This window comes from Rhinoraja longicauda, chromosome 28 (assembly GCF_053455715.1).
Source record: "Rhinoraja longicauda isolate Sanriku21f chromosome 28, sRhiLon1.1, whole genome shotgun sequence".
NCBI lineage: Eukaryota > Metazoa > Chordata > Chondrichthyes > Rajiformes > Arhynchobatidae > Rhinoraja > Rhinoraja longicauda.
The window spans coordinates 18435707-18448641 of record NC_135980.1 but is presented as its reverse complement, the minus strand read 5'-3'; the positions used below and the strand labels follow the sequence as shown (position 1 = coordinate 18448641).

At 47.1% G+C, this 12935-nt stretch overlaps 1 protein-coding gene across 1 annotated transcript in view; it reads left to right on the top strand.

Annotated features, from left to right (window-relative positions):
• The window catches only part of mau2 (MAU2 sister chromatid cohesion factor), a 52400-nt gene extending 42059 nt beyond the window's left edge, over positions 1 to 10341 (top strand). Inside the window, exons 18-19 of the mRNA XM_078423578.1 lie at positions 5088 to 5215; positions 8739 to 10341. Coding sequence (XP_078279704.1) covers positions 5088 to 5215; positions 8739 to 8813 — 203 coding nt within the window. The 3' untranslated portion in view covers positions 8814 to 10341. The remainder of the gene's footprint in view (positions 1 to 5087; positions 5216 to 8738) is intronic.
• Positions 10342 to 12935: the final 2594 nt, after the last annotated feature.

Sequence of the window (12935 nt, the reverse complement as noted above, 5' to 3'; positions counted from 1 at the left end):
TCATCATCATCATCATATATATACAGCCGGAAACAGGCCTTTTCGGCCCTCCAAGTCCGTGCCGCCCAGTGATCCCCGTACATTAACACTATCCTACACCCACTAGGGACAATTTTTACATTTACATTTACCCAGCCAATTAACCTACATACCTGTACGTCACTTGCGGGTCCCGACCTCGGCCGTCATCGTAAGACCCCCCCCCCCTCATTGGCGGTCACTCGGGCGGGTCCCATTGTGACGTCACACGCCGGCAAGAAATCGGTTTGATAAGGGAATTTTAAACTTTAACATCTCTAACTTTAAAAATATAAGACCAATTTGAATGAAACTTGGATGAAAGGGTCCCCACGACAAAGGTGAGTAAGGTGGTCCTAAATTTGTAGCGCTATCGTGTGACGGGGGCACAAAAACAGGGCTGATAACAAACATCCTAACATATATATACATCGACCCTCATAACAAATAACAAACAGAGAGTTTTAGTAATATAATCTATCTATATACTACTAAAACTCAGATCTTGTAGCTTTGTATATATATTCCACTGATGTCGGCTGAATACGGCAATTCCGGCAAAACGGTTAACCGTAGCGCCACGATTTGTTGAACCGCCTTAATCAGCATGCGGTTCGCTGCTGGAAAATGGTATTTGTATTTATTTCGGACGCATACTTTTCAAGTTACAGAGGTCTAAAGGTGCTGCCCCCCCTCATTTATCGAAGTTTTGACAGAAGGGGGGCGCTGCGGTCCGGCAGTGCACAGTACGCATGCGCGGAATCTCCTCACTCTGTACTCAGCACGCATGCGCGACATCTCCTCACTCGCACCAAAACAATGGACGCCGTTAGCGGCGCCAGCCCGCGATCACCGGCTCACCTCTCCTCTCTCCCCTTGCTTCTCTCCTCTCTCCCACACACGGGAGAACATCTCCCCGCTATCCCCCCCCCCCCCCGGGCCCCCTCCCCCCTCACTCTCTCCCCCCTCCACAAATACCGCCCCATCTCTCATCACCCTCCCCCCCTCCATCCTCAACACCTCCCTCCCTCCACCACTCCCTGGGTGTGGGCACGGGCCCAACGGGCCCGCTTTGAACGGGCACACTTGTTCTAGTATATTACTAAAACTCAGATCTAGTATGTATATATATTTCACTGATGTCGGCTGAATACGGCAATTCCGGCAAAACGGTGAACCGTAGCGCCACGATTTTTGTACCGCCTTAATCACCATGCGGTTCGCTGCTGGAAAATGATATTTTTATTTAATTTGGTCGCATATTTTTTAAGTTACAGAGGTTTTAAAGTGCTGCCCCCCCTCATTTATCGAAGTTTTGACAGAAGGGGGCGCTGCGGTGCGGATTAATCTTCATTGTGATGTCACAATGCCCCTGTGAGATGAACTCGAGCTGACCCCCCTTCCCCCCCCCCCCCCCCGCGGTATTCAGCGTGTGACGTCACAATGCCCCTGTGCTACATTGTTGCGAAAAGCTGTCAAGTCAAGTCAATTTTATTTGTACAGCACATTTAAAAACAACCCACGTTGACCAAAGTGCTGTACATCTGATTAGGTACTAAGGAAAAAATGAAACATACAGTGGCACGCAAACAGTTCACAGCGCCTCCTCAATGAGCCTCAGACGCTAGGGAGTAGAAATAGGTTTTGAGCCTGGACTTAAAGGAGTCGATGGAGGGGGCAGTTCTGATGGGGAGAGGGATTCTCTTTCCACCCTCCCTCCCCCCCTCCCGGTTACAATGGAAACCCTACGGGGACGGGCCCTCTCCCTCCCCCTCCCTCCCCCCTCCCCCCCCACCCCCCTCCCTCCCCACCCCCCTCCCTCCCCACCCCCTCCCTCCCCCCTTCCCCCCTCCCCTCCCCCCCTCCCCTCCCCTCCTCCCTCCCTCCCCCTTCCCTCCCTCCCCTCCTCCCGGTTACAAAGGAAACCCTACGAGGACGGGCCCAACGGGGAAAGAGGGGTACTGGGAAAAGGGGAGGTCCCCCTCCTTCCCCCCTCCCTCCCCCCCCCCTACCCCTCTCCCTCCCCCCTTCCCCCTCCCCTCCCTCCCCCTCCCCCCTCCCTCCCCCTCCCCTCCTCCCTCCACACCTCCCTCCTCCCTCCCTCCCCCTTCCCTCCCTCCCGTCCTCTCGGTTACAATGGAAACCCTACGAGGACGGGCCCAACGGGGAAAGAGGGGTACTGGGAAAAGGGGAGGTCCCCCTCCCTCCCCCCTTCCCTCCCCCCTTCCCCCTCCCCTCCCCCCTCCCTCCACCTCCCCATCCCCCCTCCCTCCCCCTCCTCCCTCCACACCTCCCTCCTCCCCCTTCCCTCCCTCCCCTCCTCCCGGTTACAATGGAAACCCTACGAGGACGGGCCCAACGGGGAAAGAGGGGTACTGGGAAAAGGGGAGGTCCCCCTCCTTCCCCCTCCCCTCCCCCTCCCCCCCTACCCCCTCCCTCCCCTCTCCCTTCCCTACTCCCCCCCCCTCCCCTCCTCCCTCCACACCTCCCTCCCCCTTCCCTCCCTCCCCTCCCGGTTACACTGGAAACCCTACGAGGACGGGCCCAACAGGGAAAGAGGGGTAATGGGAAAAGGGGAGGTCCCCCTCCCTCCCCCCCTACCCCCCTCCATCCCCTCTCCTTCCCCCCTTCCCCCCCCTCCCCTCCCCCTCCCTCCCCCTACCCCTCTCCCTACCCTCTCCCTTCCCCCTCCCCTCCCCCCTCCCTCTCCCTCCCCTCCCCCTCCACACCTCCCTCCTCCCTCCCTCCCGCTTCTCTCCCACCCACTCCCCTCCCGGTTACAATGGAAACCCTACGAGGACGGGCCCAACGGGCACACTTGTGCTAGTATAATATAATAATATAATATATATATATATATATACTAGACCAAGTGGACCCGTTGGGTCCAAACCTCTCCTGCATTGGTGCAGCACCCCCTCCACCCATCCCCCAGACCCCCTCCCGCTGGTCCTCTGGGGGAGGGTTTGGCGGATTTATTAAAGTTTATAAGGTAAATTGTTTTTTTAAATTAACCAAAGTGGGTTTATTCATACCAGAGAGGAGTGAGTAGGGCGGGCATAAAATTGTAGTGCTATCGTGTACCGTTTTGGCTGTGTAAAGGGCATGGTACACACATACACACACAAACAAACCGAGAGTTTTAGTTATGTTATATATATATATATTAAAAATGGTTGTTGGAGCTTGGCTGCAAGTTTGAGACTTCTGCATGTGTGTGACAGTTCACAAACCTGGCAACAGTTGCACTGAAAAATGGCAGCAGTTTCCTGCCGTATTCCAGCTTAATCCCAGCCAAATTATTTAGTTTTTATATGCTTTGTGCAAATTAGCTTTGTAACCGTCTGACTACAGGATAGGAACTGCATAAATACAAATCTTTAAACTGGCACGAATCTTCTGATGCCTCTGGTTACAATTGTTGCCTGCGGAAGGGTTGGTTCCAGTTTGTCCCACTAGGTGTCGCCTTTGTGCCCAGTGTGGTGAACACTCTTCTCTCGTCCTCGGGCAACTTGTTGCAACAGCTCCAGCTCTCGACAGAGCCTGTCATTGTCACTCATTGGTATAAGACCAGTCTCACTGCTTGAACAAAAATATTAAACTGTGCCACCAAAAAAAGATTCTATTGGTGAAATAAATTCTAAAATCTGTTCTCTTAAAAAAAAGCTCGTATTCCTCGTGGGTAGCTTGCAACCCAGCAGTGTGAACAATGAGCAAATCACAACGTGCTGCTAGAACGCAACAGGTCAGGCAGCATCTGTGGAGAGAATGGACAGGTGACGTTTCAGATTGGTATCCGTGGACATGAATATTGAATATACTCCAATTTCAAGAACAATGTCCCCTCCTCTTCAAAGGTTTCAAAGGTCTTTTATTGTCACGTGTACCAATTAAGGTGCAGTGATATTCAAATTACCTCTTTTCCCCCCACCCTAGTGTGTGCATATTTCTCCCACTGGCCCCGCCACCCTGTACCTTTCTCTTCCTGCAGACACAGCTCCCACCCATACCATCCCCGAATCCCCCCACATCTTTTATACCCCCTTTTACTCCTCCTTTCACATTTTTGCTTTGCATTACACTCATTATCTGACGCTCTTTTGTCTCCTATTCATCTCTAGCCTTTGTCACTATTTCTAGCCATCTGCTAACTACCTCCTCACCTGTATTGACCTATCACTTGCCAGGATTTGCCCCATCCATACCTCTTTCCAGCTTTCCCTCCCTATTTCAATCATTCTGAAGAAGGGTCCAAACCTGAAATGTCGTTTGTCCATTTCCCTCCAGTACTTTGTTTTTTGCCAATGATTATTATTCTTCCTTCAAGAGATCAAAATTATTGATAAGTGTATCCAATTGATATCTGAAGTGTAAACTAGATTGAGAGGTTATAGTACATCTCTTGTGATGCTCTGTAGTGCTGTGATCTTTGATTACTGAAACTGCACTTCTGGGTTCTCAGATACATCATTCATTAATGTGTGATACCCTGCCCCACCTTCCCACCATCCATGGAGTTTTGGCCATGCCCATCAGACTGTTGGGATAGATCTGCATTTATGTGGGACCTGTTGCTATCTGGGAACATTCCATGAGTCACAATTGGAATGTAGGAAGTGAAAGAATTTTGCTTGTTCAACATAATCCAATAAATCCCCGACCTTCCCCCATTCTTTCTCGTTTTCTTTTCTCCATTGTTAAATGAAATTCTTGTTTGAAAACTTCCCTTGAGTCTGTTTCCACTGTACTTTCAGACAACATGTTCCAGGTTGCTTGCTGCATCAAACAAGCATTTCACCTCCTTGTTAAACTGAGTAATTTGTCTGTGGTTTGTCTATCAATTTGTTACACTTTCCAGTTTCTCAAGTCCTTTATCACATTGAAAGCTGTGTACTGCCGCTTTCCCCGCACTCTGCGAACAGATCTTCAAAGTTGTAAAATGTTGGGGGAGGAGGCTTTACATGTCTTGTTAAAGTCTTTCCTTTACTTAGTATACAGTAATACGTACCACTGAGTTACATTACTTCTGTGGCAGTGCAGATTCTTAAGTCATGTTTTCCTTCTCTTAGATCTCAACAAGGCATGTGGGAACTCCATGGAGGCTCATGAAGCGGCACAGATGCATCAGAACTTCTCTCAGCAGCTTCTCAACGACCATATAGAGGCTTGCAGTCTCCCCGAACACAATCTAATCAATGTAAGTACTGTATCCCTCAACGTAGCCTGATCACTGATTCCCCCAACACAGTTCCCTTGCACTATTCCCAGAGGAGTGTTTAAATAGCACCTGGATAACCAGACTGTTGATGGTTCTCGGTTGTGCTTTCACTACTGTCAATGGCCAGCTTCAGGTTCAACTTTCACCTCTTACCACACATGGGGAAGCAGTTAATCTTTTAATGCTTTTCCAGCTTTCTCACTCCTGCTACAACCAGTCTGAAGAAGGGTCCTGACCCAAAACATTGTCTATCCAGGTTCTCCAGAGATGCTGCCTGACCTAGGTTACTCCAGCACCTTGTGTCTTTTTTTTGTAAACCAACATCTGCAGTTCCTTGTTTCTGCAGCACTTCAGCTGTGGTTTAATTGGTGTTATATACAGTTCTGGTAGTAGCTGCGTGCTCTGATGGCCTTTTTTGTAAACGAGCATTTACAATTCCTTGTGTCGATAGTTAATCTTTTAATCCTGCTGTGTCCAAATTTCTGGGCAATCCCATTTTACTTTCATTGTGATCATGTCCTAGCAACATGTCTGCCAATGTGATTTATCTGGGTGTCATGCTAATGGAGATGGAACAAATACTTACTACACTGGAATGCATTGTTGGAGGGTACAGGATTATTGCAGTTGTTCACTCAAGTATAGTGTTGGTGAGTGCAGATCTGCCACTGAATAAAGATAGGTTGGGGTAGCAGGTCTACATTGTATAAAATTGTTACACATCCCTGCTGGGTATAAAGACACAAGGAACTGCACATACTGGTTTACAAAAAAGACACAAAGTGCTGGAGTAACCCAGTGGATCAGGCAGTATCTATGGAGAACGTGTAGGCGATATTTCAGGCCGGGACCTTCAGACTTGAATATGACTTGTTGTTGCATTACCATAAGGCCTGCACGAGGGTGGAATAGTGGTACGGTGGTAGAGTTGCCACCTTACAGCGCCAGACACCCTGGTTAGATCCTGACCTTGGGTGCTGTCTGCAGGGTGTTTCTACATTCTCCCTGGCTGGCTTGGTACTGGCTCAAAGGACCTAATGGCCTCCTCCTACACCTATTTTCCATGTTTCCCTGTGATCGTGTGTGTTTTCCCCGGGTGCTCCAGCTTCCTCCCACTCTCCAAAGACGTACAGATTTGTAAGTTAATTGGCCTCGGTAAAAATTGTAAATTGTCCCTAGTGTGTAGGATAGTGCTAGTGTATGTGGTGAGTGCTGGTCAGCGCAGACACGGTGGGCCGAAGGGCCTGTTTCCTCGCTGTTTCTCTAAAGTCTAAACACTGCGCTGGGTGGACAGAATTCCAGAAGGCATTTGACAAATTCCCAGTTAGCTCCTAATTTGGAAAACTAAGTTTTATGAAATGCAAGTGTCCATGGCTGCATGGGTTGGAATAAACTTGGAGTGGGACAGAATGCAGAGTGTTATCAGAGGATGTTCGAGTGTACTATTTCCCAGGAACTGTTACCATTTTTTGTACATTTATTATGCAGATCAGAGCGTTCACAATAGAATGTCAAGATTTTGAAATATCATCAGACTTGGGAATGTGGGAGGCAGTGAGGTGGGTGGCAGTAGACTGGAAAGGAACACAGTTCAGTAGAATGAGCAAACCAATGGCAGATAATATTTAATACAGGAAAGTCCAGAGCATCTTGCAGTCCACATTGATGACTGAGGTAGCGAGTGTAATGCTTCACTTTTGTGATGAGAAAAACCTGGATGAGAAAGTGGGTTGTGAAAGGAAAAATGATCGGGGTGATTGAGGACAAAAGTAAGGCAGGTGGAGTACGACGAGGAGAAATGTGAGCTTATCTACTTTGGTTGGAAGAATGGTAATCTCTCTTCATTGCACTTGGGTATTCAATGTTGGGATTCTGAAATCCCAGTGGTCCAGTATAGGAATCAGTACATCAAAGAGCATGTATAGTTGGTAATTAATAAAAGCAAATAGTCAATAGTCAATTTTATTTGTCACATACACATAAATGCGCAGTGAAATGAAAGATTACCCACAGTCCAACATTAAGAGCAATAAAAATAAGCAATAACACACACAATCATAAACCAACACCAAACAAAAATAAACATCCATCTCTCCTCCAGTCACCTCCTTACTATGAAAGAAGGCCAGAATGGAATGTTTGCCCAATGGCAAAGGTGAATAAAAAAAGAGGTGTTGCTGAAATAGTCATCTTTGGTCAGACTACCCTGGAGCACTGCTTAGGGTTTGATTTCTTTAATAAAGAATAGATATACTTACATTGGAGACAATGTGGCCAAACTTTGACTGATGTCTGGGATAAAAAGGTTGCCTTGGGCAGAATGAAGACTAGGATGTGAGCAGATTGAAATACATTACTTATTATGTCATGGAGCACCGACACTTCTAAACAGTTAGATTGATGTACAGCAGCCATTAGCATTGGACACATACTGGCACTTTTTTGTCTACACTGATGAAACATAAGGAAGAGTGGGGGCTTGTCAGGGTGGGTGTAGGGTTGTGTATAACTAGGGACATGACCCTGAGATGAGGAAGTTGATGGATAACAATGAGGTGAAGAAAAATATTTTTCAACAAGGGTTGTGAATATTTGGCATTCTCTGTCCTAGAGCTGTGTGTGGAGTTATTGAATACGTTCAGGGCTGAGATAAAAGTTTAAGCTGGTCAAAGATCCTATCAGCCAGTTGTATTGAGGGGCAACCTCAAGGACCATGCTGCTGACAAGCTGTTTCTCATCATCCAATGCTGTGATACTTTGGTTAACAATAGACTGAAGCACTGCGCTCCGGTATCTGGGGGAAACGCAGGGACCTGGGTGACTATGTACAAACTTGTAAAGCAGCAGAATGTTGGTCAGTAAAGCATGTGGGATCCTATAAATAAAAGCACAGCATATCAAAAGTAGGGAGGTTGTATCGTTTATTGGTCTCTGGTTGTGCCACATCTAGGGTGCAGTACTGGTAAGGATGGGTCGGTAACTGTATAACACTGGGGTACAGCATTGGTGAGGATAGGTCTGTTACTGTCTGACACTGGTGTTTAGTACTGCTTGGGACAGGTCTGTAGCTGTCTAACACTGCTGTACAGTACTGGTGGGGACAGGTGTGTCGCTGTGTAACATCGGTGTACAATACCTGAAGGGATGGTGTAACTGTATAACACTGGGGTACTGTATTGGTAGAGAAGGGTCTGAACTATAACACTAGGATACAGTAATGTTGGGGACGGGTCTATCATTGTATAACACTGGATTACAGGTATGGATGGAACTGTCAATATATAACTGGGGTACAATAATGGTAATTTCAAGTCTGCCATTGAACTAACTGGTTACAATGCTGATGGAGACAATTCGGTAACTGCATTGAGACAGTGTGTTGTAGAATTCAGGCACGGTGAGCAGAGGGGGGATGATGTAAGAGTATTGTGAGACATGTTCTGTGGCTGGGTGCTGTTGTCATTGCCCCTCTGTGATGTGTGAATTACATTCTGTCTTTCAGTGGACTGACGGGCCTCTTCCTGTGCAGTTTCAAGCTCAAAATGGACCTACCACCAGCCTCGCGAGTCTGCTATGAACAGAACCCAGGGTGTAAATCTGTGGAACCCTTCGCCCTCAAACCAGGCAAACATGAAACAGGATTTGAAATTGGCTTCCTAATCATTGCAGGGCAAACGACAGGCAGACGGCGAGGGAGTCTGCCTGCAGTGCTGCGGGCATGATCCAGACTCTCACCCGCTTCCCTCTGGAGATCAGTCCAGCCCCGTGTTCTGGGCTGTTGACTTTGATGCAAAACAATGGTTTGGTTTGAATGATGTCGGTGATGATTCCCGAAGGAATTGTTATTACCTCTCCTCATCCCAAACGTGTTTGTAATCTCTGCTCCGTGTAATGTTCTCTCTGCTGGCCTGTTTCTAAGCACCATGTGATTTTTGCCCCAGCTCCAGTGTGGGGGGTTTGGGAGCGGTTAGGGGGACAACCTCTGTCACGCTGGACTCTCACTCCACCCCTTCACCACTGGATGCTCGCTGCCATCACTGGTTGCCGTGGGAACTACCCTACCTCTGAATGTGGAAGTACTAGGAGAGGGGGTTAATCACGGCGTATATTTATATTTACTTTGCTAAGTTGAGTAGCTTGGTGCTGATGACGTATTTTGCGGTGCTCCCTGTTAATTTTGATAGAATGGCTGCACCCTCTGCACTGACTACTGTCAGTCGCTTGCGATGGATCCGCTGCACGTTGAGGTAGTGACCTTGTTGCAGATGGTGGATGGCAGGGATGGATCCACACAATCGCGCTTTCACTTGACCCTGCAAGAGCTGGACCCCAAGCTGGTTTACTGCAGCCCACTGTTTGTGGCTGTTTAGTCAGGAATCTCCAATCCACACATGTTGTTCACATGTTCTGCAGCTGCTGCCCCCTCCCTCTCTGCTCTCCTGTCTGACGCAAGGATTCCTTTCTCCCTCCATCACCCCAACATACGCACGTTCCCTCCCTCTATAGCTCGCTTTCACTCATTTTTTCCTCCCTCCCCCCTGCAGTTGCACTTCAGGACAACTGATGGTCCTGCCAAAAACGGATTGGTGTTCCTATTTGATCCAGTGAGTTGGTTCTATTTATTACAGTGCTTTTATCTAATAGAGAAATAATTCTCTAATTATCTAATAGAGAAGTAATGGGGGTGGGGGGTGGGGGGGGAGAGAGAAGATGGCCTGGAGGCTGCTTCTCTTCCTGTGCACTTCACCCTCTTCCCGTCCCTTCCTCTCCTTTATCCCCTTCCACTTCTCATTCTTTCCACCTGCAGTTGCACAGTTCCAGTAGTTCTGGCTGTTTACTGAGCGACCCAAGTGCTAAATTAAGGATGAACTCAATGCTAAGTCTTAATTTAATCCATTCCAAGCAAAATTGCATTTAAGCAGTGTTTTTTTGCCTGAAGGTGTTGGCTGCCCAAACAGCCTTTTACCAGACTGGTGTTGCAGTTCTCATATTGAGTTGAATTTAAGGCTGTAGGAAAGAACTGCAGATGCTGGTTTAAATCGAAGGTAGACACAAAATGCTAGAGTAACAGCGGGACAGGCAGCATTTCTGGAGAGAAGGAATGGGTGGCGTTTCGGGTCGAGACCCTTCTTAAGACTGATTTGAAATCTGAAGAAGGGTCTCGACCCAAAACGTCACCCATTCCTTCTCTCTAGAGATGCTGCCTGTCCCGCTGAGTTACTCCAGCATTTTGTCCACCCTGAATTTAAGGCTGTTAGGGTCCCTGGTTCAGTCAAATCACCACCAGAACAATACCAATGCCCCAGTTTGATTGAGAGGGAGGAAATCTGCACCTGGCCCCTGAACAGTGACGCAAGTTGGAAAGCATATAACTCTATATATTTATATTGATTCTAACTCTACCATCAATTAAACTCAGCTCAACTCAGTCCGAGAATTAATCTCATTTCATGTAGGCTCTTTCACAACTCAATTCCACCAATCACGATGTGCTGTATGAAGCTAATGTTTAAAATAAAAGCAGAAAGTGCTGAAAATACTGAAGTTCAGCAGCTTTGGAGAGAAACGGAAGTAAGTCTTCGCTTGCCTTTTCGTGTAGACTCCATCATTTCACTCTGTTTCCTCCTCCACAAATGCTGCCTGACCTGCTGCCTATTTCCAGCATTTTCTTTTCATTTTAGATTTCCAACAGTTTTTTATTTTGGAGTTAGTTTGTGTGATTAAAGAGGAGACGCAAGTCAACCGAGGGTTCTTCTAATTAGACACAAGGAACTGCAGATGCAGGTTTTACAAAAAACTGGCACAAATTGCTGGAGTAATACAGCAGGTCAGGCAGCATCTCTGGGAAATATGGATAGGTGTCATTTTGGGTCAGGGACCTTCTTTAGACTGATTATGGTGGGCGGGGGGAAAAGCTGGAAAAGAGGTGGGGACAGGTCAAAGCCTGGCTGTCTCTCCTCGTACAATCAGTGTGAATAAAGGTCCTCACGTGAAGCAATACCCATCCATATTTGGAAGCTGCCTGACCCGCTGAGTTACTCCAGTGCTGTCTTTTTAAATTAGAAATGGGTAGGAGTGGATGGGTATGTGTGCATATGTGAGGAGTAGGTGGTTATGCTGGTTGGTCGTGCAATAGCTGTGTGTGTCTGCGGCTGGTTGAATGAGTGGGTGAGTGCCGTGATGCCCACTGCTCAAGCACCCTACGTTCATGTAACCTGAACTTATTCACTCATTCATCATTTGGCCAGGCCAACAGCGAATGTCTTTGGCAGCACCACTGCAATGGTGAGCACTGTTGCAAAGGAGGGTAGGAAGTTTGCAATAAATTAACCAAGGACTGGAATCTCTCGAGCTTTCCTTTCCTTACATGGTCCAGCAGGAATAAGCAAGCAGCAAGCAGAGTTTAGTGGCTCATTGTGGATTGCTTTGAGCTCCTGTTGGTATTATTAAGGAGGTGTGGGATGTGCGGCAGTGTAGAAAGGCTCCGGATGTTGTAGCTATAAGATTGTGTTGAGCTAGCTGGAATAATCGGAAAGACCAAGAGGGCGAGGAGTCATTGGTTCCAAGAGGCATATGCACTCATTCTGATGTGCAGGTTGCTGTGGTGGGAGAGATCAGGCCCAACTGAAATACCAACGTGCCTTTGTACAGGGGAAGAAATTGTAATGCAAGGGATTTTAATTTTTAATAACTGGCTGAAATGAAAGCTACCAGTAGAAAGATGGTGTTTCAATAATTGAGTGAACAGACATTATCCTTTTGGGGGAGATTGACCAACACTTCCTTTCAGATTCTGACTGACCAACACTTATATTTTTATATTTCAACTAATTTTCCCATTTTTCAAATTAACTTAAGAAAAGAGTTAGCTAATAACCTGGCATATTTGCAGGGCTCAGAGGATTTCAGGCCCAGAGGGGGTCAAAGTATTGTCGAACTGAGATTAGTCAAAACATCAGTGGCACCACTCCTGTGCAAGTTGCTGGAACCATATTACCTAAAGTAGATCACTTCATGGACTACTGGATTCCTCAAACAGAACTTGAACGCTCTTGTCTTTGCATCAAATTCCTCTGTTTCTTTAATCCTGTCGGCTCTCAGCTCTGCATCCTACATATCGCAAATCCCGAGAGAGTATTGGTTCAAATCATGATATTAACGTGAACAATGTTTTGTACAGTTCATGGTTCTTTAATCAAATGTTTGTATATTTAAATCATTGTCATTCTGATGAAATCTCCACATACATCTCCTTCTCACCCTTAACTTTGTAATTTAAGCAATGTTAACATTTCCCAAAAAAGATTTTGCACAGACTTGTTATGTATTACAGCCCTGTGTGTGTGTGTGTGTGCGTGCGCAGTCTCTGTCTGAAAGAGGACTGGACAAAGCTTTGAACAGTAACAATGACAATGTGTCAACTGCATGAAAAATGCAGCCCTAAGTTTGTCAATTTTCAACTTCCCTCCTTTCCTCCCTGTGCTCAATTTGTCTGTTTCTTCCACCCCAGCTTTCTCCCCCACCTTTAGCCTCCTCCACTTCCCCCTCTCCAACCAACCTCTTCATCCTCCTACCATCTCATCCCAATTCCCCATCCCCCTCCCTCCTTCCTCCATCTCTTGCCCCCTCCACCTTTCCTCTTCGTCCATCTCCCCCTTTCCCTCTCAATCCTTAGAAGTTGGAGGGGAGCAAAGACAAG